This window comes from Amblyomma mixtum, chromosome 1 (assembly GCF_055824585.1).
Source record: "Amblyomma mixtum isolate Tamu chromosome 1, ASM5582458v1, whole genome shotgun sequence".
Taxonomy (NCBI): domain Eukaryota; kingdom Metazoa; phylum Arthropoda; class Arachnida; order Ixodida; family Ixodidae; genus Amblyomma; species Amblyomma mixtum.
Window position 1 is genome coordinate 3060792 of NC_143012.1, and position 27805 is coordinate 3088596.

General features: G+C 43.9%; 1 protein-coding gene and 1 long non-coding RNA gene across 7 annotated transcripts in view; one reads left to right on the forward strand and one right to left on the reverse strand.

Annotated features, from left to right (window-relative positions):
• The window catches only part of LOC149365260 (inactive phospholipase C-like protein 1), a 124377-nt gene extending 104195 nt beyond the window's left edge, over positions 1-20182 (forward strand). For all 3 annotated transcript variants that reach the window (XM_089541386.1, XM_089541392.1, XM_089541398.1), the window contains 11 exons: positions 308-486; positions 1047-1185; positions 1632-1778; positions 1974-2071; positions 4121-4207; positions 8442-8627; positions 9112-9180; positions 10281-10334; positions 12449-12541; positions 12915-13010; positions 14656-20182. In XM_089541386.1, the coding sequence (XP_089397512.1) occupies positions 308-486; positions 1047-1185; positions 1632-1778; positions 1974-2071; positions 4121-4207; positions 8442-8627; positions 9112-9180; positions 10281-10334; positions 12449-12541; positions 12915-13010; positions 14656-15003 (1496 nt within the window). In that variant the 3' untranslated portion in view covers positions 15004-20182. The remainder of the gene's footprint in view (positions 1-307; positions 487-1046; positions 1186-1631; positions 1779-1973; positions 2072-4120; positions 4208-8441; positions 8628-9111; positions 9181-10280; positions 10335-12448; positions 12542-12914; positions 13011-14655) is intronic.
• Positions 1-27805, reverse strand: part of LOC149365261 (uncharacterized) — a 44201-nt gene that overhangs the window by 11995 nt on the left and 4401 nt on the right. For 2 of the 4 annotated variants that reach the window (XR_016282552.1, XR_016282554.1), the window contains exon 2: positions 19508-19629. The exons of the other annotated variants lie outside the window; for them this stretch is intronic. This is a non-coding gene — a long non-coding RNA (uncharacterized LOC149365261). The remainder of the gene's footprint in view (positions 1-19507; positions 19630-27805) is intronic. 4 annotated transcript variants of the gene reach the window in all.

A 27805-nucleotide genomic window follows, 5' to 3' on the forward strand; every position in this document is an offset into this window, starting at 1 on the left:
ATTTGACATCCTTCTGTTAAGTTGAAAAAACTGCCCAGTACGGAGTCATTTCTGCAGTGCAAGTGTTCTAGAGCTGCTGCAGCTGCATCAAAGTCCTAGCAGTTAACACCTATCACAAGTGAGCAAAGGACCACAGAATGATTGTAAATTTCAACTGGGTGGAAGCAAGAGGGGGCTGGGGAACGCACCAGTTGCATGCGAGTGCAGTGGTGATGTTTTCACTGTCCACATTTCTGGGCACTACAAGAAGGGCTTTGCAGAAGCCAGATAATGCTCGCCATTAATAGCCCATGTCACTCTGCTGCAGCGGCCATGAATGTCCAGACCTCTGGCGTGTCAATGGACCTGCACCGCGGCTGGTTTCGTCAGAACGGCGGCTGCGGTTACGTCCTCAAGCCGCCCTGCCTGCGCCAGCCATGGTCTGTGTTCAACGCTTACCGCCGGGAGACATTCTCCGACAATGAGCCCCTCTACCTCCGCGTGAAGGTGCGTGATATCTTTTTTGCTCTCTCAGTTGACAGAGGAGGCTTGAATTCAGGGTCATTGCAAATGGCTGGTGCTTATTTGTTCGAGCTGTACGTGGTGCAATATACCTACATAAGGCGGTTTGATTTCATGAGTCTTTAACAAGCGCCGTGTTATCTTATCAAATTAGGCACTGTGGCTGTAACTAAGAATTCCAAGTACTTGAGCCAAGCAAATTGTATACAGGAAAAAAAGCCTGTGCTCAGCCTCCTGAAATGTTTCACCACAAGAGAGCTTTGTGTTATGCTGGGACTCGGATATTGAACCGCTGCTAGCTTGCCCCAGTTGCCATACCATACAAGCTAGGCCGCTGATTGGGGGTGGCATGGTGCCAGATTTGGCTTGAGGAGATTTTTTGCCGTTATAATCTAGCGGCTGTCCACAGTGTAGTCTGTCCTCTGTCAGTATTCTTGCAGTAAGGTTCTGCAGAGTGGATGTCCTCAACCACATGAGGACCTGTTTCACCCTCACCTCCTCATTTGGCCCAATGTTAGCTTATTTATGGTCTCTCTGTTGGACAGATAATCAGCGGCCAGCAGCTGCCACTGCCGAGGGGTGCTTCGAGCAAGGCCACCGCAATCGACCCCTACGTAACAGTGCAGGTATTTGGCATTCCAACAGACTGCGCTGAAGCACGCACCAAGACAGTTTCCAACGAAGGTTAGCATGATTAAAACAGCATTGGCTCGCTCCTTTTTGTGTGCATGCTTGTGTGCACAATTTTTCTGACCATAGTGCTTATCAGCTGCATGTGTTATAGCAGTGCAAAGCTTTGGCTGTTTGTTAGTGCAAAGAGCTGCAGTCAGTAAATATAGAAGAAATGGGCCCTTTTATTCACTTCAGATAAATACTGAGTAGTTCAGCTTTGTAGTGTTCATTGACAGTCACAGAAGGGCTGCAGACAGATTATGTTTGGTCGTAGAGGCAGATCTGTAAAACAGGTGAATCACAGAGGTCCACCATGACCTCTTTTTGTCCATGGAACTCGTTGAATATGTCAAAGGTTTCTATAGTTCCTAAAGCTTTTGAAACTTCTCTCAGCCTTTTTCACACAGAACAGCAGCCCTTGAATTTCAGACATTGTAATTCTTTCCTTTTTTTGCTAGGCCATTCACCAATCTTTGATGAGTGTTTCGAGTTCACTATGGGTGCCCCGGAGCTTGCCGTGCTGCGGCTTGCCGTCCTGGATGATGAGTTCATTGGCGATGACTTCATTGGCCAACATTCAATACCAGTGTCAAGCCTTAGAACAGGTGAAGTATTTCCAACCAGTTCCCTTTTTCAGCTGGCATATAGAACATTATTTGGCAGCTTATTTGACTTCTCTGAAATGTGTATATGCCACATATGAACAAATGTGTTTTTCACATTAAAATCACGTTCACCAATTGCAACTACTTACAGAATACAAATGCTTTGACCTCACATTTTCTTGCACCACATTTCAGGCTACCGCCACGTTCAGCTCACATCCGACACCGGCAAGGTGCTCAGGAACTCGTCCCTCTTTCTGCACATCACCATGAGCACCCGGTCGGGGGACAAGGTAGGCCGGCTGTGCAGCAATTATAATTCCTAGCCTGAAGCAGGGCCTGGGCAAGCGGAAACTGGCAGGGACCATAAGGTGCCACTTGACTGGTCTCACTCTTATTTTCATTCAGGCTTCTTATTTGTTTACAATACTCAGAAATTAATAAATGTGGCTAAACAAAAACAATCACCAATTGTATGAATAGCTCACACGCAAGTGCAATTTCCGGAGATTTTATCACAGAATGTGAGGAGTTTTCTTTTTTTTTCCCCGAAATGAGCCAAATTCAGACAGCAAACTTAAGTGAAGTTCAGCTTTAATTTGTCCATAGACTTTTCTTTTAAAGAACTATAAAAATTAAATGGGCATGTCACTAGTATTTTCTATTGCGTTGCTGTGGATAAAAAATTCTGCAGTTTCCTCTATTTCTGTCAAGGTGGATTTGGCACTTTACGGATAAAAAATTCTGCAGTTTCCTCTATTTCTGTCAAGGTGGATTTGGCACTTTACAAAAAAAAAACTTGTGTGCCTGGTACTCAGCTTTTTCTTTTTAAGTCTTTCAAATCCTGCCCTCATTTAGTGAGTTAAAAATGCACAAGGATTTTATTTACATGATACTGCAGACCTTTTTGGTCCAAGCAGAGAGGGCAAAAGCAAATTACAAGAAATGGTTACAGAGCATTGAACATATAACAGCTTACGTACATACATATGTTTAAAATTCATGTATGCAGACATAAAAGCACTCAGAGATACATCTTCATCAGACCTAAAATAGTCACAAATGCAAGTTTCAGATGGGCATTTTCAGTGGTTAAAAGACATTGGTCCTCCTTGAAGTTAGCGCACGTAAAAACCTCTCCAGGTAGTGAGTTCCAATCACTGATTGTTTTAGGAAAAATGAAAACTTATGGGAACTGAGGAGTTAGCTGTAGTTGTGTGTGTGTCGCGTTTTTCGAGCTGATGATTGAGTAACATAAGGAGTTGCCAAGATGCCAAACTTTCCCTGAATTAAACAGTACAAAAATTCTATTCTTACTATCTTTCTTCGGATGCTGAGAGGTTTTATCTGGTTTGATTGCATAAGGAGAGATGGAGATTCGGAGGTTTTATATTTATTGTAAATGAAGCGCACAGCACGCCTTTGAACTTTTTCTACTTGTGCAATGTCTTTTATTGTGTGAGGGTCCCACACCACGGCAGCGTACTCGAGTTTCGGCCGAACAATGGATTCGTAAGCTAATTTCTTCGCATTGCTTGGTGTTCCCCTTAACCTATGTAAATGCCCCAGTTTTTTCATTGCAGAAGAAGTTGTATGACAAATGTGGTCGCTCCATGTGAGCAGGTCATTAATGATATTACGCCTAAGTAATTGTACTTGGTGACCTGAGTTACAGTTGTAGAATTGAGGAGGATAAAGAGAGCTTGGCATTTATTTATTTTTTTCTTCTTTAACAGTAAGGGGCAATTGGTTGAAATCATGCGCAAGATGTTTGTTGAAGTTTTGACAGAAATCAAGCAGATTGAATAGTGAGTTGTTTATTGTCCTTAACGTGCAGTCATTCAGAATGTGTTATAGAAGGCATGCCTTGCAAAGTGCCATTTATACATTCCTCTCTCTCGTGCACGCACAAACCCACATTTTACTTTTGTGCTTTCACATTTTGTGTTTTTTTTTTACGAAGAAGGGACTGTGGATGACTGTTTGATAGTAAGCTCGGAAAGCCTTTCACACTTTTATACTACTGTACTTGTCTCTCTCCTTGTACTGAGACATTCTAAGTCCAATCAGAACATGGTCAGGTGCGATAAGCAAAATGTGAAACAAAAGTAGCAATTTTCTTCAAGCAGCCATGCAGAGTTGTTGTCGTGCCCCGTCTGGCAGCATACTAAGCGGTTACAGAGTCGTGAGAATTCAGTGTGCTCATGACTGCTTGCCTTGTGTCTGCGGAAAAAGGGTTGAAGGCTGTCAAAGATTAAGAATATGATGCAAAGAAGACTGCAGTGGCAGTGTCTTTAAAGCCTGCACTGTACTGATGTCTTGCTTTTTCATCGTTCTCTCAGAAACTGAGGAGGAAACGATCGTGGCAGACAAGGCCCCAGGCCGAGATGAGGCACGTTGGCATTCGTCACCTTGACGAAGCGTTCAAAGTGAGTTGGTGTCTCGTACTGCTAGTGCTTCTTGTTTCTTTCCAGGAGGAAAAACGGTACCAACTCCTCTCCATTTTATTGCAGCCACTTGAAAATCGGCCCGCAACACAACTTTTATGTTGGGTTTTGTTTTCAAACAATTTTGTTCGTGTCAATCTGTGTCAACAGTGAGCTCATGTATGTCGGTAGACTGCGAATTGTGAATCGACTGTTTGTGGAGCAGTTCCACCAAAGCGAGCAAATGGCAGCGTACCATTTCATGAGAGTATCATATCTTTGACGGTGTCTTGCTGTCTGAAAGGGGTTAATTAACACAGAAAGGAATGCTTGAATGAATAGCTGTGCCTTAAAATGTCTGCCGAAAATTTCACAATGTGTACCTTGGATTTCTGTAAAAGTCACAGTTCATAGTATTCATGAAGGAACCTACAGTTGCTGAAACCAAGGAGCATAGGAGTTTTTTGTTTTTTTAATTTATGGCATTGAGCAACGGAAGGTTAATGGTGTAAATTATTTTGATAGATAGTTGATAAGAAAGCAGAAAAAAAAAGCATATGCCACCGGTGGGACACAAAGCCATGCCATCCAAATTTCGTGTATGGTGCTCTGGTGGGTCATTATTTATTCATTTACTTATTCAAGTACCTCCATGTCACCCTGGTGAGCATTACTGTAGGAGGTGTGCAAAAACAGACAAACACTTCACTGCATAAGAAAAGAAAAAATAAACAAAACCAGCAAACACAGGCCAAGAACAAGTGGACGCCACCAAACCCAGAATTGGACAAAGCTATACAATTGACTAAGTGCATCGGAAAACCTTGCGCGATCAACAGTTTCAATGACATCAGGACGCAGACGATTCCTCTGATTGATAGTGCGTGGAAAAAAAAATTGCCTACGATTACGTTGCTTCCTAATGCAAAATTTGAGCACAGCTCATCAGCTGCTCCAGCTTTTCGATAGATTGAGGCAAAGAATTCGAGCAAGGCATGTATGTACAATTACAGACAACTTGTTATTTTTTTCACACATATTCCTTCTTCAAGAAACACTCCATTAGCAGTTCTTGATTGTCATGAAGGAAGCTTTGTGGGTGGAGAAATAGATGGATATATGCTCGGCTTGCTGCACCAGTGCCTGGTTCTCAAAGACGAGGCCTGCGCAAGTATTTTGCAAGGTTGTCACAGCTGTGGGAGCCGTTACGAGTGAGAGGAACGGGATGTTCTCCCGTATAAGTGGTAAGAAATTCCTGCTTGTCTTTAAATCTACATCAAAGTCCCCACCCACCCTGGCAGGTGGCAGCGTTTCTGGCACAATGCTGTCAATGCCAAAGCATGCAGCGCACATCTGCCACTACCACCACATAGCTTAAAGCACAATGTCCACTGTTCGAAGAGGGCAGTTATGCACCTTCCCTCTGGTTCAGGTGTCCACTGAGATGTGTGAGACAGATACTGCGCATTTCCTTTCCTCAGAAAAATACCGAAGACACATTGGAAATTCTAAAGTGTGCTCGGCGAAAGCCTTGTGGTAAACCCACTGCCGCTTCCCCGAACCGCTTGGCACGGAATCACTGGGCCGCTTCGGAGCCATGCGTCTCACTCACTCGACTGCAACAAGACGTCTGGCGATGGAGCGGCAGTGTAGCTGCCACCGCCGACGCACGCGCGCTCGTTCTACGACGACTGTGTGACGTCACGGTTGCTATGCACAGCTGCGCCCCCCACTGGCGCGCCGGTTGCTAAGGAGGGGAGGAGGTGGCGCTTTTACTTTCTCCTTTCCAAGCTCCCGCTCCATTGCTTTCGCAGCTTAAAGGGTGTCCACTGCTGGTTACAGCAGACAACGGTGACTTTGTGAAACGCAGAAACGGGTGTCTAAGAGCTGCGCTCTAATACGAATTCTTGTATACCGATATGCGAGGAACGATTTCCTAAGCTGTGACAAAGTTGCTCTGACATGTAACTTGGTGCCTGTAAATATCTGTTTTTATCTGACGGTGTGAGTCCTGCAAAGATGTAAGGAGAGATTGTTCACGGCACAGGAACAGGTCGTCGTTAGTGTGGGTCCCACACAATGCAGGCATATTCGAGGAGAGGCCAGACACTGGTTATATACAGTGCTTCCTTAACGTGTCCTTTATTAAAATTTCATTTCATAAAGTTAAGAACGCGTCCTGCATTCTGGGTTATATATTGAATGTGACGATTCCATGATAAATCTGGAGAACAAGTGACGCATAGGTATTTAGCTTCATTAACATGGGTAAGGGGCTGACCATTAATGTGGTAATGCGACTGCACAGGGTTACCTGGTGAATTGGATATAGCAACACTTAAAAATGTTTAGACACATAAGCCAGTTTTGTCACCAACGAGGTTACTGTCGAGGCCTGACTGTGAAGCTAATCGGTCTGAATCATTTTGAAATTCCCTGTATAAAACACGGTCACATGCATACAGTTATTCCAGAACCAATATCATTAATCCCACTGCTGGCGTGTGGTTGTTTTTTCTTTTTCTCGTGCTTTCTTATCAATTTATGGTAAAATAATTATTATATTAATCTCTCATTAGTCAACACCACAAATAAAAAATTGCCCGATGTTCCTTGGTTTTGGTGACTGCTGGCTTCCTTCACGTGCATCGTAACAGGCCCCTGTTTTCAGTTCCCTTGTCTGCTCAGCAGAGCTGTCCGAGTGGCTGCGTACATACTGGAATCCCAGTTCCTTGTTTTCAAGCACTCCTTCAAAGAGTCTTTTTCTTAACCACTTTGTTAGCAAACCTTCAAGCTGGGGTTCATATCTTTAGATGATGGTGATGAATTTTTATGGCGCAAGGGCATTCGTGGCCAAAGAGCGCCATGGCACAAGGTATTTTTCGTTTGCTCAAGGTGGGGTCAAAGAGCCATTTCCCAAGCGTTTCACCCTGAATAAGCCGAGCACCAGGCCAGGGGAAGCTGGTACCAGGGTTGCCAGTTCCGCTTAATATAAGCGAATTTGGGCTTCTTTTTTCACCGAGTCGCTTGTAAATTTTTACAGACGCTTGTCGCGTTTTTTGGGGCTTACTTGCACTTTTCCTGCAAATATTGTTATTTTAAAGCCCATCACGCGCGTTTGTCGTTAAATATACGCAGTAGTAGCAGGAGTCACAAAGTACGAAACAGTCCCTCTCCATTCATCAATAATTTGACGCCTTGCCAGCACTCGTGGTTGTCTATGTCGTAGTGTGTTGCCGGTGTTCTTTGTGCAAATTGGCTTCGAAGTGCCCGAAATATGGCAAACGAGTTTTGAGGTAATTGCTGCCGGGACTTTCAACCGACATTAAAAATGTTGCAGCTATTCAACTCTAAAAACATGTATGGTTCCGATGTGGATGCGGAGGATTTGCCTGATGGGTCGAACACTACCGACGATGACTGTGTGTAGTTGAGCCGTGAAATTAAACATACGTTGGAAGGAGTCAACAAGAAACTTCATTCATGTATACTGGCAAACGCGCAATGAACAGGGTGCAGGCTACCATGGGGACAATGTTAAAAAGTACATGAGTGTTTTCGATCAATCTCGTGGATATCGTCGCTGTTCAAAATAAAGTAATTTGACCACCTTCCCTTCGTATTTCTGCGATTTTTGGATACTATAATTAAACGATTTTCAAGAATGAGAAAGTTTGTTATCGTCCGCTTCTTTTGGGCTTCTTAGCAAAAGTCGCGCCGCTTTTTTTGGGCTTGTTTTGGGGTGGTTATTTGCTTATTTACTCGGCGGCATCTGGCAACTCTGGCTGGTACCCATTGTGTCACCAGTGACACTGGGGATCGAACCCCACACCTTCCACATGCGAGGCAGATGCTCAAACGACTAGGCCACCGCTGTGGTCCACATTTTTAGAAGGGTCTTGCGTAGCGCGACACCGAGCAGAGCACACAACGGGATAGTTGCACTGATGCACTGAACGAATGGCACACACTAGAAGACACCCCCGAAGGACGAAAGCAAAAGGCAACAAGGAAGAAAAGCTGCCAGTTAAAAGGCATTCACATGGTGGGACACGAGTTCCAGCGTCAGAGCTGGGCTGTGCTTTTTAAGGAGGTCGTGTATAAGGGCTTCGTGGTCATGTGTAAAGTGGCTCACATGACTAATGACATAGCAAGGTAGAATGACAAACAGTCAGATGGCTGTGATATGTGATGATGCTCCAAAAACAAAGCAGTGCTCAGGCTGGATGTATTGCAGGGTGCATCAGGGGCATTGAACGAATGTCAGCGGCTCAAGGGATCCCTGGACCGGGCCATGCTGGACTGCTGTGAGGAGTGCGGCCTGCCAAGCAGTGCGAACTTGGCCCAGTGCCTGCGGGCCGCGGCTCTGCGCCTCGCCTCGGCGCCCGAAGTGGTCGGAATCAGCATCGCCGAAGAGAAAGGGGTACGGGCTGTCTTGTTCCCTGTGCGTGAATGCTCATTTTTCCATTGCCCCAACACCACCTGATACAACCACGTTAGAAAATTGTGACAGGCACCTGTACATTGTTATGAAAAAGAGAAACCGGTTAACTCAGACTGATAGTGTAGAGTATATCTGGTAATTCAAACTGCAGATAATTGTCAGCGAGTACATTGCTAGCACTGCTGGCCATACTCAGGCTACTAAAAGAGAAGTTTTGCATTCAGAAGACCTGTGTCAAACAATGAATGCAGCACACTTAAAGCATGCTATCTTCCACGCCTAGAGATACACACACAGAAAAATAAACTGCAGATTTTGTGGCTTCCCACAGGACAAATTATTTTTCTTCTGGAAATAAACTTTCCTCTGAAGTTTTTACAGAGCGCAGCTGTAGTAATTGATTACATTTCGCCTTGAAGGTTTACCACTGGGTTTTTTGATGTGTTTTTATTTCATGTTTCAGTGCCCAGTGTTCAAGGTGCAAGGTGAACCGTCTGTCAAGGCATCAAAACTAGTCATAGCATTTGATAAGGTGAGTTCATTATTTCATGTTCTTCAATGCAACCTCTGTTTTGTTGCGTCTGTAAACATTGTTGCATGTGTCCTAACCAAAAAACAAAGAACAAATAGGCAAGGGAAGGGAAGGGTTGGCATTGGCTGTTCCAAGTGCAAATGTAACGTAATGTGTGTCTTAATGGTGCAATGGAACTGCAGTTATGCTGGGACTTTCTGTTTGAGAACACTGTACAAGTCTTAAATCATGTACAATACATGATAAATTTATATATGTGTACATGGCTATGGTACATGACCTCTTCTAGCTAAGATATCTAGCCTTATGACAAATGTCCAAGTCGACAGAAAGGTCAGTTTAGAAAACATAATGCAGGAGGTGAAAGCCCAAGGAGGCCTCCGAAGTACAAAGTACAGAGCAGCCTTAATAAGGAGTCCACGACTCTGTCACTATCCAGCAAGGAAAAAACGAAAGCCAGCAAAAGAAAATCTTGCCAGCTGATGATATTTAAAACATTCAATAATTATAAAAGTGTCTGACCTTAAAGTATGAGCAGGAGTTTATTACTAAGAGCAGCTTCAGTTAAAGACAACGCAGCGAGCTATGGAAAGGAGAATGATCGGTGTAAGGTTAAGAGACCGCAAGCAGGAGAGCGGGTGAGGATACAAACGCGGATTAATAACATCCTGGTCGAAATCAAAAGGAAGAAATGGGCTTGGGCAGGGCGTGTAATGCGAAGGCAACATAACCACTGGTCCTTAAAAGGGTAACGGACTAGATTCCAAGAGAAGGCAGGCATAGCTGGGGGCAGCAGAAAGTTAGGTGGGCGGATGAGATTAAGAAGTCTGTGGGAATATGGTGGCCGCAGCTGGCAAAGGAGAGAGTTAATTGGAGAGATACGGGAGAGCTGCCATGGGCCTAGTTAGGCTCATGATAATGAATTTTTCATTCATCCAGCAGTGTTAAGCCTGATCATAACACAATAAAGCAAATAAAATTTCAAGCACAAAATCATGTCACATTTTAGTAAATCGTTAGTTCCTGTAGAGTCAGCATGGTGGAGATTTGCACTGAAGCATATTGGCTCCCAAAATGGATGCTCTTTACTTTGTTTACAGGTACTGGCCGAGTGCAAAGCCATTGCTGAAGCATCACAGCCTGTTTTCAAGACAGTACGTCATCTTTCCTGTGTTCCTGTTTGGGTAGCATGATTGTGATGTCACTCTGTGCAAATGAATGAAACCAGGCGGTTCTTGTTTCCGTGCTTATCTCGCACGAATGTGTTTTTACTATGTACTACTATTATATCTCCTCAGCAGTAAGCAGCCTGTTCTTTGTGGGAAAAAAAACTGAGGAAAAAGACAATACTAGCATTTTCAGCACTAACATTTTACACGTGCCTCTCACCTAACCTTTTCCGTCTTTATTCGCTGGCATCATAAGAAAAGGGATGCGAAGTTTTTCAAAACTTTTCTGAACATTTCAAAAATTACATGTACTGATGTGAAAGCACAAAATTAAAAAAAAGAAAGCTGTCGCCCCATAAGGAAAGAGCTGGCATTAGTAATGGCTGGTTCGGAATGTACTTAACGAAAGATGTGTGTTAGTCAGCGGTGTTTATATGACATTGATCTAGATAGCTACACATCGGCCAGTGGAGTTCGCTAGCCAGAAAGGCTGGGTTTATTAGGTAGGTAAACTACAACATTAAATTTAGTCATGGTTATTGGTAGGAGTCGTACTTTTCGGTTTGAACCAAAAGACACCGGTAAATGCACACCAAATTCATTTTTTAAAATTCGATTTTAACTGAAAAGGGTCAGTGTTTCTTGCATGCATGTCACAACTAACTGGTTATTTAGTACCAGTTAGAGTAGGTCACAGCAGAAAACTAAAAAAATTCTTGAACCAGTTACTTGGTGAGACAAAGGTATCTTGGGAATTTAGTACAGGGACTGTGAGTTATGAGGCATTGATCCATGAATTCAGGCATGCCGTTGCAAACAGGAAAGCTCGACCACTTAGCAAAGTGCTACCGGCTAACGTAGTGCCGTCTGCTCAGACTTATCACTGAATTGGGGTCGTCGCTTCGTTTATTTTTCCACTGTATACAAGGACATTCAAAACTAACTATAACCGTCTATGCGAAACCATGCATAAACGGCACGAAGGTGTCACGTTCTGGCTTCCGCGACGGTTAGGCAGCAGCTCCGTCGCTGCCTCAATACGCGGAGCATAGGGTGCGCAGTCCTCTTGTTTAGCCCAGAGTGCAACCAGAATGTGACAGTCAAATTGTAGAAATGCACTTACATTTTGGCTCAAGGCCCAGTCATTTCACTTTGACATTTTTACTTTTTGTTACTGCTATGTGACTTTCTTCTGCAGAGACAGCTCTTAAGACGGCCATTGATGTGCTACAAACTGCTACATGAGCAGCTGGTTTAAAAAAAAAAGTTAATGTAAACTGCTTGCCACTTTTGATGTCATGGCAACAGCATATATCTCACCGAAAGAAAGTGATAATTTCTTATATAGAAAATAATATTTGTTGAAAAAAAAACTAAAAGCGAAAGTCCGCCAAATTTTTGAAAAATAAAAACCGAAAAGTTCAACCCTTTGTTATAGGCTGAGTTGTAGAGGTTGTATCGGTCAGTCAGTTTGAGCTTTCTGAGGTCAACAGGCTTCAAAGGTTGTTCCGTAGTATACAGTGCAAAAAAAATCTCTGCTCGAATTTTTCTGCACATGATAGGAAATTACATGCCAGTTCTTGCTGCGAGGTTGGCACAAACAAACAGTGACTGTTTACCTTGGATGTGAAGCACCTTTTTACTAAATGTTCAGGGCATTCTCTTCAAGAATAAAATTTTCCCTAAAGTTATGTGTAGGTAGAGGGCTATGGTGGTAACAGCATGCACAAGTTGTCATGCATTTAACATGTTCACTGTACCATGGGTGGGTGTATACACGCTGTGCAGCAGCATGAAGTAGTGCCTTTGGCAAAGATCAGGTTATTCAAGAAACCTGCTAAAAATGCACTTGCTAGTGTCAGTCTATTGTCGGTTCCAATGAGTTGGCTTTGCTGGACAGGGGGTCACAAATCTAAGGGTGGCCCACGACACACAAGAATTAGGGCTCCGAAAATCGCTGCCGCAGTGAGCATGTGATGTTAGCATATAAGCGCTAAGCTTCAATGCTCGAGTAATTCCACAGGCATTGCAGACGCTGCAAGTTCGGAAGAAAAGACTGGCCTGTTTGTTACACACGAAAGAGTGCACTTGTTTTGCAGATGAATGAGCTGTACCAGACAATGGGGAGTTTCTCTGAGGATCTGAATGAAGTATGTGCAGTTGCTGGCCTTAAAGGAAAGAAGGCTGAGAAGGTGAGTCATTTCATTGTTGATATGGAGTCTGGCCCCATTCTGCTTGCATTCTTTTTCATTTCTGTTTAACTTTTGCACTAACTCTATATGTTTACTGCCTCAATTCTGTACAGGAGTAATAACTACTTTTAATTTAGTAAGGAAGTGACAGTTACACAGTTGAGCTAGTTGGTTATGCATCATGGGAAATAACAGCACGCACAGATGAAAAACGAAGCAAGGCATCCATTGTTTGCTTCATCTTTTTTCTGTTTGTGCTGTGATTTTCCAAGGGAGTAGTGACAACTCCCTTAGTGATTTAAGGGAATAGTTCTACTCTTTGGTGAGTAAGTACTCTATTTATTGATATTTTTTCCTTTGTTCTCTCTTAAAGGCCGCTGAGCATTTTCTATGGAATGCCAGCATTGTAGAGTCAAGGATGGACATGCTTCGTAAAGTGGACAACGAGAGCCGCTCTTGCATGAAGCAGGTTAGTTTTATGTTCTTGTTTTCTAACCTGCTGCTAATTTTTGCAGCAAGCGACATTATTCCTTAACTCTTTCCCTACCATGGGGAAAATGACCATTTTCTGTAAGAACTATTGCATTCAATATTGATTGCAATACCAGAAAACAGAGCTGAATAAAGGTGCTTTCTATTAATAAACGTTTAAACAACAAATTCCATGTTGCAACAAAAACTTTTATTGGCTAAAAACGAGATTTTAGAAAAAATTCAACAAAACTTGCAAAAACACGCTTGTGTTTAAAAAGAAAAAAAATGTTAAAAATTTTTTGAAATATGCAAGATGTTTGTTACTCTATTGGCCACTCTTTGCAAAAAAAAAAATCATTTCTATCTTGAATAGTATTGTTGCTACAAAACAATAATTGGAAACCCTATAGTTGTGCATCGGAGTGTGGCCACCTGTGTTTCAGGCTGGTTTCCATCATCACCGATGTGAAAACTGAATCATCTTCAGCGCCTTGCGCCATTTTCAGGCTCGTTGTTGCACACGACGTCGATTAAATCACTCGCAGACGAAACGGAGTCCTGAGATTTGCTATGTCTTAGAGCGCGTGCCGTGCATGCGGAGACTGCCAAGCGACTTTGATGGTACCGCATCCTCGGAGTGCGTTCAAAAATGCCGTTTTGTAGCGGTAAAAAAAACTATATCGGAAACAAAACTTCAGTTCTCCGGCTACAAGCCCGATGCGCATCGTGCCTGTAAGCAACGCGGAAGGCTCCGAAGTCGAGCGGCGAAGGCGTCATCTGCGGGCAACATGGCGAGCAATGAGCGCAGGTCCGCGTCTTCATTTCTTCGCAGCGCGTTAGAAAGTGCCCCCTCGCGGGACAAAAGAAAACTACATCGGAAACAAAACTTTGGTTCCTGGCCTGCAACCTACATCTGCAGCGTGGCCATTAGCAACGCAGAAGGTTCTGAAATCGGGGCATGAAATGATCGTTAGCGGGCTAACGATGCTCAATGGGCGCGGTAAGGAAAGAGTTAAATTTTGTTGAGGTAGTTGGCACAAGGCAGCAAGCATCGTGCACAAAAAGAATAGGAAATGGGAAAAAAAAGGGTGCCTGCATGCACACCTCTGAAGTGAGGAGGAGAGGCCATATGTGCAGCACCTCCCACTTGCTTAGAGTTTAGTCTACTTACTTCGGACACTAGCCCCAGCAGCTCTCACGCAGGTCATCTCATTTCATACCATAGTCATGGGACACAATATGTTGGCAAAAGTAAGACATACTGAAAGCAAGCACTGGGAGTTCTACTAAGTTGCATGTGGGAAAAGCCTGTTGCTGTTGAGCAGAGTTAGTCACAGTGACTCACTATGCTCCCACTTCAAGTTATTGATCAATTCGCTGTCTCCCCCCTATTATATAAGCTTGCCGCACCAGTTAGCTCATTTGGCAGAGCAACGGCTCTGGCGAAGTGGTGGTCACAGGTTCGAACCCCAGACCAGGACGAATATTTCTTTGACTGCGAAGTTACTGAGAAAGCTGTATAGCTTTCCTTTGTAGCTATATGGCTGCACTTGGGTGGATGTCAATGAGTAATTGCTCCCTTATTACAAATCTACTCCACCTTGGGGGACTACATTCTCTCTGCCTTGTTTGTTGTACAGGTGCTCCGACTGGGGCAGACTGCAAAAAGGCTCTACCAGCGGGAGCGAGACGGATCTTCGTCGCGCACACAGTGCATGCTGTCATCTTCGGCGGGAAGCACACTCTCTCCACCGGGGTCCAACACTCTGGGCTGCCCACACCCGCCCCCACCCACGCCCACGTCTCCAGGTGGCAGTGATACTCGTATAAGGGGCATTCTCAAAAAGTCCTCAAACCACCCACCGCCTCTGAGCTCTCTGGAAGGCGTGGTGGACAGTTCCAATGGAGGGGAGCCGCCCCTCACCCCTTCGCCATCGCCTCGGGTGAAGCAGGCTCCGACTCCCCCAGAGTTTGGCACATCACTCTAGTCATTGCGATCCTGTGGACGTTTTGAACTTTGAGCAGTGAAGTGCTACAATACCTCTAAGTCATCTCCATGCTTGGCCCCAGGAATGTTCAGCAGAGAGCTTCAATGACATGTACACAACACTTTCAGGGCTGCTGGCTAGTTGCATGGACATGTTCGGTGTCACATGACGATCCTTTCCTTTTTGTCGGTAATGAGGTAAGACGGAGCTGGAACACTGAGCCGAGTCAGACCCCATGACATGATTTCCCCCACATTTCCTGCAAGAAGTCTGGTTTAAGGTGTTACTTGGGAAGGCTGTGAAACCCTTCCCACGAGAATGTGAAGCTGGCTGTCATCCTACAATTGGTTGAGCATTTTCTCATTCCAAAGCAAAATAGTTTGTGTGCACATGTGCACGTTTATCAGAATCGGGCAGACAATTGCACGCTGCACCAGAAGTTCAGTAGTCATGACCTTCGCAAAGAATGAGCTGTTTGCAAAGTCACAACACTGTTTTGAAGTGCAATCTGCTGCTAGTCACACAGTAATGCTATGTTTAGCACTGTTATCCCCCGTAGTCGAGCCCGCCTGTAAGCCAATACTTGGAGGAACATGCAGGCAAAATTCTGAAATGCCACCTTGCACGGAAGTTGACATCACGAGCTAGCTTCATGTCTAAGGCCAACGCAAACAACCCAGCAAAGTGGTACTACTACAGCCCATAGCCAGAGCAGGCCACAACTCGCGCACTGTCTCTGCAGCAGTTCTACTCAGCAAAGCAGAAGCCAAAGCCGCAATGTGACGAGGACGAATCACAGGGATGGATTATCCTGCCTTCCTTTGAAGTGACACCATGCCTTGCTGCCTCAAGTTAATCAACAGCAGTAGTTGTCAACTTGTGTGACAACAACGTAGTTTTAGTCTATTGTTAATGCAGAGAGTGCCGCATTGTGTGCAGGAGCAAAGGCGCATTTCTTGCTCTTTCTCTCACCCCCCCCCCCCTCGGTTCTGCACAGAATGGCAGAGGTAGAGTTCTGAGCTTTGTGTCTGGCATGTTGCAGCGACATCATCACTCCCTGCACATGCACAGTTCCAGCTTTGCAGTGGGTGTCTGTCATGCAGCTTCTGCTAGGTATCACTAGTGCCAACTGTGCTTGAGGTGCCCTTCACGCCTCTGCGTGAGTGCATGGGCCTTGGACTTGGGAGCTGGTTCCTGGATTATGCAAAAAAGGCAGTTTGCAGCAGCACAAAGCCAAGGTCGGCGCCTGGTCACACGACCTAGCTCGCTTCAGATCATCGCGCTTGTGGGATTTGCTTGTGCAGCAGCCTTGATTAGTAGACAGGTCAACCCATTGCTTCTGCAAGAGCCACAGTTCATGGGCCACAAATGCTTGCTGGTGGCATCTTCAAAACAGGCCTGCCTCAAGTCATCCACATGTACATAGTCAAAACATCTAGAGCATGTTCGTCATTCCTGAAACCATAACAGCCAAGTGCTAAAAGTGCAGGCCTTTGAGAGCAGCAAAGTTTGGCGTTGACATGAGAGATGACCTTATGTGGGACAAGTCTTCGAGTGTAGAGCTCCTTGTAAAGGGTCTGTAAATATCAGGTAACTGACCATTGTTCACCTTTTTGCTTTAAATTATTGAAGAAGGGAAGGAGGATTGGATCTTTTTTTTTCCTGTGTGTGTGTGTGTGCAGTGTGTGTGCATGCATACGTGTGCGTGTGTGTGTCGATATAAATCCTCCAAAGTTGACAGTGGTTCTTGGGGTCACCATCACTAGCTAGTTTTGCTGTGGGGGTACAATACGTTGTTCTTTAACTGTTGTGAACAGTGTAGTTTGAGCTCGGGCTGTGTCATGGCTTGACAAGAGAAATATGTTGCTATAACCAGAGGAGATGCTCTTTCACTGTCTTTGCAAGAAGGCAACTGGGAACACACATCTCTCTAGCAGCTTTCGCTGCAATCGTTTGTGATAGGGTAGCATAGCGAATGCATGCATAATCTACACTCTTGTCTTTTGAATGGTTGTTGGACGCCTGTGGTCACACACACGCCGTGGCAAAAGCCAGGGAGCTGTTAACTGGAACTTGGATTGTCCTGAACGTTGGCGAGTGCGTTATGTACAAACTTGTTTTAAGGATAAGTCCACAAGTGGTGGCCAGTTTGTTACTCGGATCACTCTAGTGCTGGCCGAAGGTGCAGGCATGTGGGGAAGAAAAGCTTCTTGATAGACAGCAGGGTGGAGTGGGTTATTACACCTGCTGGCTTTAATGTGTTCATACCTAGGAGTGACGAAGGAGCAAACCAGAGCATAATCCTTGGAACCAAACTGCTCTCGAATGGCCGTCCCTTGCGTGGCTTCCTGCTGCATTTTGGTGTGATGGTACATACACTATGGATGAAAAATAAGCCTTAATACCTTTGTTTCGTCCTGAATCCATGGGCCTGACACTGTGATTACATGCAGAGTTCACCTTTCTGAAGAGCTGGGTCATCACTAGCGAACGAACACTGTGTCGCATTAACTTTCCAGCTTCCTTAGTAACTGCAGTGCTCTTACAGAGTGCACAACAAAATAAGCTAGTTTCTGGTAACTTTACACTTGTTTCATCCAAGCTAAGGCTTTTTTTGTGCATGCCATGACAACTATGCAGAGGCTTTGTTGGATGCAGTTTATGTTTTTCAACAAATGGAGGTAGAATCCAGCACATTTAACTGGTGTGTTAATGCCGTAGAGGAATTGAGAGTCCGTGTTAGGCACCATGTCGCTGTTGTACAGATAGTACGCCCATTGTCAGCAGCACTTTACATTAGTGGCTCACACATTGCAAGCTGTGTTGTTAGAAATTTGTTACCCCAAGGCAGAGTAACGTGCAGCTGTTGGAAGCATTGGGAAGTTTATTGTTATTAGCTTGGATGCAACAGAAATGGCACGTGACGGCTGTTCTGTAGAAACTGACATCAGAAACTTTGACCTTGGAAACAGGAAAGATGTTTTTTAGTCTCTGCGTTGCTCTGTGAAGTTCTGGAGAAAGCATTTTGTGCCAATTGTGAGAGGTTCAAGGCATGGCAGTGTTAACGTGTGTGGAGTGAAAAAATGTTAAGCAGCTATTAATTAACCAAGCAAAAATTTAATTCAGTCTTTCTTAGCTTCTTCACTCTTTTTTTTACTTTGCTGTCCATCTTCTAGCCTGTGTTTTACAAGCAGGAATATCAGGTTAATTTTTGTCGTAACTATACCAGTTGCATATCAACACGAGACTTGAAAGAATAATAGCAGATGATGAAAGTTTATTTCTATGCGCATTCTTTTCAAAATTTTATGCATACTTTTGCTGAAGTTGTGTTGATGAGAAGGTTTCTGAATTCTTAAGAATATTACGACACCTGAGCGAGTTAAGTTGGTCACTAGCTGCTTGCTTGTTTGTTGTTGCAGCCCATTACTGGAACCCATAGCAAAGCACCGTGATCGTGACATTTCTTAGCAGCCAGACTTTCAGCACTGTGGTTATCAGAGAACAAGCACAGTGCCCCATGTTGGGTAACTACTAACTGGAATGTTTAAACATACAAATGCTCTGGCAAGATAGTTTACAATTGTTAGCCTCAGAGTATATATCGTAATTATGTCCTATTGTGCAAACTGGCAAATATTAGGCTTCACAAACACGCTCAGCCATGCTCTGACTCCTAAATCTGCACAGCTTTGCATACCAACATCTGCCTATTTCGGGATATAAGTAAAGAATGTTTTTTTTTTTTTAGGTGTGTGTCCTTCTGTCTAGCTCTGAGAAGCCATCAGTACTGTTGCATTTTTCTTTTGCTGAACCGTTCAGCATTCGGCGCACTGATCCTGATGTCCAGTTGTTTATGTTGTCACAACACTGGCTTGGCAATTATTGAATCTCTGGTGTAATTTACATCTGAAAGCTTCAGGATGCATTGCTTCTGCATTGAGGAGCCATGCCATTTGAGTTGTATGCCTTTGCATTTCTCATATTCTCAGACTTGGATGACAGCTTTTGGCTTGCCACTGAGGGCATCATCTTTTGTACACCTCCAAGCTATAATCCAGTGCTGTCATGTATACACTCCCACAAAATCTCTAGGGTGTGTTCTGAATTCATAGGGATTGTCAGTAGAGCAAAAACCAGGCAGCAACTTTATCAATCTGCTTGTAGGACATAGTTTCATGATTGGATATTCTCGGATGCTGGCTATCATGCTTGACCAGAAGCAGACCACAGCCAGCCAATTGCAAATGTCCCTCTCAAAAACATAAGAAAGGTTCATTAATTCAGTGTCAAAACTGCCAAGTTTGTACCAGCATGAAAAATGTGAAAGTCTGGCAAAGCCATTGCTCAGCAATGGGGAATTGAAGCTTGCATAAATATTCGAGGCAAAAAGAAGTGAAATGTCGATCTGTTGAACGCTGGTTTGGCTTCCTATTTTTCCTTTCCTACATTTCTAAACTTGCAAGAATTTCAGCTTAAAACAGGCAACTGGCCCACTTCTCACCACGGTGCAGTGGGATGGGATGGCTGCAGCTGGCACTGGACAGGGTTAAGCACCAGAAGAGGCTCTGCACTGGACATCATCTGGCTGATGATTATGGTGATACTGAGAACATGGAACTGCGCCTGCAGCCAAGGCAGAGACAGGATGAACACAGTTTTATGTCCCCAGTCACATCGCAGCACCAGCTCGCTTCTCATTGCATGCTCCTTGAATCCATTCTGCTCACTGATACACTCTGCTTCAAGTAGCTGAAAAGACTTGCTTGCTGCATTTTTTTTTTTTAGAGTGGTTAGTGGTCTTCGGTGAATCTCAAAATGCCACCTAGTGAAGAATGTGCAAGAGTACATCTAACAGAGAGTTCTGACCAATGTGTCGGCTCACAGTCTTGAAGGTTTAATGCAGAAAATGTGCTCAAGTTGTTCATTCCATGTTCCTTTCCTCTGCTTCTCTTGTTTCTGCCTGTGCAATGGACATAATTGAACAGAGTTGCCTACAGTTCCTGCAACGAGTTGAGCTAGTCTGTTATTTCTCTACTTTTTTTGTTTGTCTGTTTGAGCTGTTCATTGCAAAGTGAGAGACACATATTGGACAAGAGTACATTTAATGCTTTAACTGAATATGTGTTCTATCATTGTACACGAGTGTTTTATTAAAGGAAGACGCATATACTGTTCACATTTTGTTATACATAGCTGGATTTCCTCCTGTTACTTAGATTGGGCATGGTTTGTGGCCGTTGTTTTCATCTTCCTTGTGCATCATTACAGCAGGTGATGCTAAAGGGCGGCGCTTTTAAAAGGAAGTGGATGCAATATTCAGTCTCATTCCAGTAGGCTTTGACTGGCACACTGTCTGCGCCTTCAGCCAAATAAAATGTTATGATATGAAACATGTTCAAGATGATGAATTTGGCCAAAGAGCGCCATGACAAGGCTCTCGTTTGTCCACTCAGGGTGGGGTCAGAGGTCCATTTTCCAGGCATTTCACTTTAAAGAAGCCTAGCACAGCTTGTACCAATTACATCAACGGTAGGCACTCAGCGGCACTGGGGATTGAATCCGGCACCTCCTCCGTGTGAGGTGGATGCTTACACCACTGTGATGATCTACGGAAAATCTGCATGAAAGTCGAAACATTTTCATCTGCCTTTGCACTAGAATGCCACCCACAACAGAATGCAAGGATCTCGCTCACCATTCCTGGGCAAAGATGTGGGACCCAAACACTTTATTTCATGAATGCTGGGATCAAATTTGACAATAAGCTGACACTGACAAGTGAGCTCGGAATGACTCCAGGACTATTTTATAGAGTCACTTCCAAAGTTCACAGTAATCAATTTGGAGGAAGCAACACTGATGCGACTCTGCATACACACAGGGTAGAAATGTGTACATTCGCACTCTTTGTGACCTCAACAGACCGGCAGAAATTTCAGTGCAGTCAGCTCCTAGAGGAATTGTGTGTGCCATGATGGACACTGCAAAGGCCCTAACATTTTGGCTGGCTGCTGTATGCATAATTTTTTACCACCACAGTCTCCTGCTGCTTCATGACAGAAGCTCCAACAACATTTTTCATGTTGTAACTTTAGTTAACTATTTATACATGTGTGGTGCAGGCAGGGGCTTATTATTTTCCAATCTTTTTAGGTTGCCCCAACCTACTATTGGGACTGTTATGCCTATATATCAGTGAGTACAGAACAATCAAAATGGCCTGAAAAAGAAGCTAAAAAAAATCCACAAAAACTGTGTACATAGCTGTAATAATCAGCAACAAGAAAAAACACTGAAGACAAAAAATGAATTGACAGTCAATATGCATATCTAGGCCAAATGCGAATTAGGTGCGCTACCACTTCGGTTATGATGTTTGGAGCCATTGTTCATGGATGGAAGCTGTTTGGATAGCAATAATGCTTTAATGCCCATACATGCAGGATTGGTCATTTTCTACTTTACATTCGTATATCCCTGGGCGTTCTCGTATCACTCCTGGCACAGTGGTGCAGCAGTTAAGCAATGCGCCACTGCCTTGCAATGGTGGCAGGTGCTGCCATCGGTGGGACTTGTGAGAACCAGGTTGCCCTTCACGAGCAGCCTCTTGTCTTGCAATGAATAACTGAACTGCACTTCCTATGGTGGCAGTATGTATGTATGTATGTATGTATGTGTATATATATATATATATATATATATATATATATATATATATATATATATATATATATATATACAGGGTGTTTCACCTAAGACTTTCTGCAATTTTTAAAAATAAGCTATTTGAATTAGATGCGCGCTTTTTCTGGCATAGCATTGTCAGTGGTGTAGTACATCATAATGTAGCTAAGACGTGCTAACTAGCAGGCTTGTTAACCAATATTTAATAAACTTTTAAACTATTACCGTTGGGCTCCTTAATTATTGAGAGGCATGTAGCCCACCGTAAGTGATGTCCATATCCGTTTTTAGAATTTCGAGAACGCGATTATCCTCGGCGCTGTGGCCCAACAAATTTCGCCTACATCGCGCCAAAATACATGCGGTTTGAGAAGCTTGCAGGCAAAGCAACCTCTCCAGTGCATGTAACTCGTCGAAATAGCCAAAATTTGTTGGGCCACAGCGCCGAGGATAATCGCGCTCTCGAAATTCTAAAAACGGAATCGCGCTCTCAAAATTCTAAAAACGGATATGGTCATCACTTACGGGGGGCTACATGCCTCTCAATAATTAAGAAGCTCAACGGTAATAGTTTAAAAGTTAACTATTAAATATTGGTTAACAAGCCTGCTAGTTAGCACGTTTTAGCTGCATTATGATGTACTACACCACTGACAATGCTATGCCAGAAAAAGCGCGCATCTAATTCTAATAGCTTATTTTTAAAAATTGCAGAAAGTATTAGGTGAAACACCCTGTGTGTATATATATACCGGGTGTCCCAGCTAAATGTAACCAAACTTTTAAAAAAGGCGAAGTGTCCTAGTCTAGTGAAACCACCTCAGGGTTATTCATAGTCGCGTGGCCTAGTCTTGAGTATTTTTTTCGCTCTTCAAAGTTAATTAATTAGTTAAGTTTAATTAGCTAACTTTTTAATTATTAACTTGAGGAAAAAAGTGTCAATGCAAAAGTTTTAGACCACCTCGAAAAACCGCTAGTTGTGCGGTTTCCGTCAAGTTACAATTTACTTAGCTTAATTTATTGGCAATACTGCAGACTGGGCGAGTTGGTTAACATACATCTTGAAAAATTTAGCGCGACACACAAGGACCGAAAGAGTAGACTAGTAGAGTAGTGCGACTAGTAGAGTAGTCGCAGCAGAACCCTGGAAATTGTAATGTACTTAGCGTTGACGTTGAGGATCTTTTCTATTCCCTTCCCCATGCTACCTTAATGAAGTGCGTCCAGGAATGCATCGTCGAAGACAATGATGAGATCGCCTTCAGAAACGCCTGCAGCATGACGGTGGAGAGTTTCCTCGAGCTACTTTCAGCCTACCTAGAATCGACCTTCATCATGTGGGAAAACAAGGTGTACGTTCAACGTTCGGGAGTGTGTATCGGCTCTCGGGTTGCTCCAATTCTCAGTGATATTTTTCTATCGAAGGTAGACAGGAATCTGGAAGCTGATTTGAAGGACGTCACAAGACGAATTTTCAGGTATGTAGACGACTACCTTGTCTTCATCAAAGGGGCCAGTAGCATCCGAACGACGCCTGATATTCTCAAGATCTTCAAGGATAGAGGTCAGGGCCTCAACTTCACTTTTGAAGTGCCAAGAGAGGGTTGTATCCGGTTTTTGGACCTGGAGTTGAAGTTAACCAATCAGCATGTTTGCTGGGTGTATGCTCCAAAGGCGGGGAAGCCCCTTCTAAACTTCCAGTCCCAGCATTCAAGACTTGTCAAGGATGGCATAGCCATGTCCGGTATGACCACAGCCCTGAGGCAGTCGTGTCCCCACCGACTTGAGGAAGGTTTTTTGAGGCAAGTGGCCAGACTACAAGAAGCTGGTTACCCTCAAAAGCATCTTGCCCGGCTTACGGAGCGACTATTGCTAAAACTGAAGCGCGAGGCTTTTCCCTCGGTTCAGGAACCAGCGGACCGGCCACGCCAGAAGGTTGCATGTATGCCATACATACACGGGCTGTCTCATCGACTACGGAAGATTGCAGCTAAGCATGATGTGCAGCTGGTTTTTTCAGCTGATAACAAGGTCGGGAGAGTGTGCGCGGCAGTTCGGAACAGGCTAGACAAGACTCTGCCTCGAAAATCCCCGCGGGAGTGTACTGCCAGTCATGCCAGCGATTTCACCGCCTGCGAAAAGGGGGTTGTGTACAAGGTGCCATTGGCCTGCGGGAAGGTGTATTACGGCCAAACGGGTAGGTGCATCAATGTGCGGCTGCAGGAGCACAAGAATTCACTGGACTGCAGGAAACCGGTGTCTTCGAACCTTGTTTTGCACTGCCGTGAGTGCAAGGATCTCGGGACCAGCAAGTGCACGCCGATCCTTGACAACACTACGATTGAGTACAAGAATGACAACGTGTTGTGTAGGGAAATTTACGAGGCATATAGTATCGCCAAGGCTCATAACACGTGCGTGGCCAAACCGTCCGTTACTATACGGGAAAAAGAGGTAGCTTATCTGGACAAGTGCTTTGCGCCTTGATAGCAGGAGCTGGCGGTGACTGTTGTGTCTAGTTTTCTTCTTTTGGTTTTTGACCAACGATTTTATCGCACTTTCTTCCTTTATAATTCTACGTGTTTTCGAATAAACTTCCAGTTGTCAGCGCTCGTGTCGTCTACTCTTTCGGTCCTTGTGTGTCGCGCTAAATTTTTCAAGATTAATTTATTGGCCTTAAAAGAAAGTTGTCACGTGACCAGCTGCTCGCTCACTTCTCTGTCCCAATGTGCACCCAAAGTCTCATCGAGGAGAGGACTTCAGAAAAAATGGATTTTATTCTTTAAGGCGCGTCTTGGGACGTTGAAGTGGCACAGTTGTCATGTGAAAGCTTTTTCTTATTGTGCGGGTTATGGTTAAAGGCCGGTAAAAAAACTACTTTACGTAAATATTACTTTGCTGCAAATGTCTCAGTAAGCTGCTTCTCAATGCAATCTACAACTTTTCCATTGACACTTTGTTCCTCAAGTCAATAATTAAAAAGTTTGTTAATTAAGCTTAACTGATTAGTCAACCTTGAAGAACGAAAAAATACTGCAGATTAGGTCACGCAACTCTAAACAACCCTCATTTGGTTTGAGACGGCTAGGACACCGTGTGTTTTTTAAAAGCTTGGTTACATTTAGCTGGGACACCTGGTGTGTGTGTGTGTGTGCGCGTGTGCGTGCGTGCGTGCGTGCGTGCGCGCGCGCTCAGCTGCTGACCCAAAATGCAGGTTCGATCCCAGCCGCAGCGGTCGCATTTTACTGGACATGAAATGCTAGAGGGCCATGTACTGTGCGATGTCAGTGCACGTTAAAGAACCCCAGGTGGTCGAAATTTCCGGAGCCCTCCACTACAGCACCCCTCATAGCCTGAGTCTGGGACATTAAACCACAAACTTAATTCCGCGATTTTTTCCAACTGACGCCGGACGAAAGGCTATGCCAGGTTTTCAGCAAAACGAGCGCTTTACGCTGTCACATAAAAACTAGGGCACACAGCATGTGTTATGAGATGGAAGGGGCTCAAGGGGCCTTCACTGTCTTGCCTACCTAAGAAACTTTTTTTTCCTTGAAGTGTGCCAGCAGGCTTTTTGAGAATATCTGCACAGGATGCCATTTCCTCAATGACTTTTGATTGCAGGCTACCTTCTGCCTTTTGTGCTTCCCTTGTCTGACTCCCCTGCATAAATTGTCAGATTTTTTCCTTCCTGTTTACATGTACACAAATGTACATCAATGTTATTACTTCAAATACCCTCAGGGCCATAAAGGCATTAAACAGGGGAGTAGTTATAAAAGAAACATAACAATATGAGCATAGTATACAAAGAGCTGATAGTCATACAATAGTCATAATGCATGCTTGAATAAATGGTGACCATCAGTTAGTGCAAATGATGCAGGAAGGCGATTCCACACCCCGGATGCCAGGCATAAGGAGGAATGAAAGAAATTTTTCGCTCTGAAATGTTATTGCAAACAGCACCGCTGGAAAATACTGTCCAAAAAAAAAAGGACAGATCACCACTTGGTCACCTTATTAAGCACAGTGGCAGGAAGGGGCTGTTTCTTGTTTTGAAAAATAAAAACCCTGAAACAAGTTCATGGAAGACAGATTCACCAGACTAAATCAAGAGAAAAAAATTTCTATCAACGCATATGCTACAAGCAAAGAGTGAGAAAACCGAATGTACAGCACAAAATTCGCTCACAACTATGTTCAGAAAAAGACACGCCACAGTTGCCTAAGTCCCAGGGATATCCCACGGATATCTGAATCTTATCCAAATATCCTAGCGCCTTTGAGTACTAGTGAAGGATGTTCATGGCAAGTCCTCGTTTTAAATGTACTGGCACGTTATCCGGTAGATATCCCATTCGGGTGATATTAACACTAAATTGATATGCATTCTTTCAGTAGAGATGTCCTGAAATGATATCCATTGGATATCTTGTTCATGTGTCATTACAGACATTTACTTGAATCACGTCTCATTACGTCTGCATAATGTTCGCAACAAAGATGGTGGAGTGGACTTAGGTTTTTTTTCTGATAGAAGATAATTACAACATGGATCACATCACAACATGGTCAATTAGGCTTCGCAAGTACTTACACGTTGGCCAAGCAATTTTTTCTCTTGGGCCAACTAAAATCCTCAGGAAAATTTATTGTTATTTGACCAGTAACAGATATGTCCTTGTTAAAACCTATGAAAATCTTCAGGGACTTGAATCACATCTCATTACATCTGCGTAACGCTCGCAACAAAGATGGCAGAGTGGACTTAGGTTTTTTCTGATAGAAGATGTCTACAGCATGGACCACTCATTTTTTGTTTGTGTCATCACAAATTCCTAATTGAGTGAAATAATATATTGCTTAATGTGTAAGAGCCACTGGCTCCACAAGGAGGGTACATCATAGATTTGGGGTACATAAGCTCATGGAAATTCTTTCTTAGGGGTATGCACAGCATATGCTGCTGCTGCATGACTCCTGCTTTGTTCTTTGGGTGTATGCACAGCATATGTTGGTGCTGCCTGACTCCTGATTTGTAGCGTTTCTGTAGCCTGATCTGCATTTTGCATGTTGTTATATGCGTTCGCTGTGCCAACGTGTGGTGCTATGCAGATTTTACCCACAAAATGACAGCGCTGGGCCAAGCAACTACACCACTCTAATCACCCAAAGTCATTTCTCCACATCTAAATCGTAGAAAAGGTAAATTAGGCTTCGCAAGTACTTCCACGTTGGCCAAGCAATTTTTTCTCTTGGGCACACTAAAATCCTCAGGAAAATTTACTGTTATTTGACCAGTAACCAATATGTCCTAGTTAAAACCTATGAAAATCTTCAGGGATTTCCTACGGACCTCCCTTGGATATAAAAAGTGCAGCCAAAAGGATATGTCAGGGATGCCCACGGGAGTTTCTCCACACTTCCTGGGGATATCCGCATGTCCTTTCAAGATTTTGCAGGGACATCCCTTGGATGTCAGTACTGTCACTGGTTAAGCACGGAGCCAGGAATTATGGAGTGGTTAGTGGTTTCGAAAAATAAAAACCCTGAAACAAGCCCTGAAGTTCACCGGAGGGTCACCAGACTATATCAAGGGAGCGAAAAATTCCATCGACGCATAGGCTCCCTTTGATAGCGCCCCAGAAAAGTCACAAAAATTCTATGTAGCACATGTACCCCATGGTTTTTAGGGCGACGGAAAAACTGTCTGTATATATATATCTGCTGACACAGGCAATCTACCTCTCACAATAGTGTGCGGTAACCTACAGGGTGCATGCAGCGGTCATGACAGCACCTGTGTAAGTACTCTGTAGCAGAAATTCCCGACTGACCAAAGCTTCAGGGGAGACATATTACTCAAGTGACAGGGCCTCTCAAACTACTGAAGTTGGAAGGTTCTGTAGATGCAAAATCTACAAGCTTTTCGCTTGGACCTCATCAGATGGATTCTGGCGTATATACATAGTTGGCTTACATTAATTTTGAGTCCATTTGATTTTGTAGCTCTTGCAGTAAATTCCTTTTTGCTATGGACAGTAAGCTAATGTGAGCAAAGTGAAACATCTCGTATTATAAACGGATTTTGCATTTTTGTTATTTCAATTAC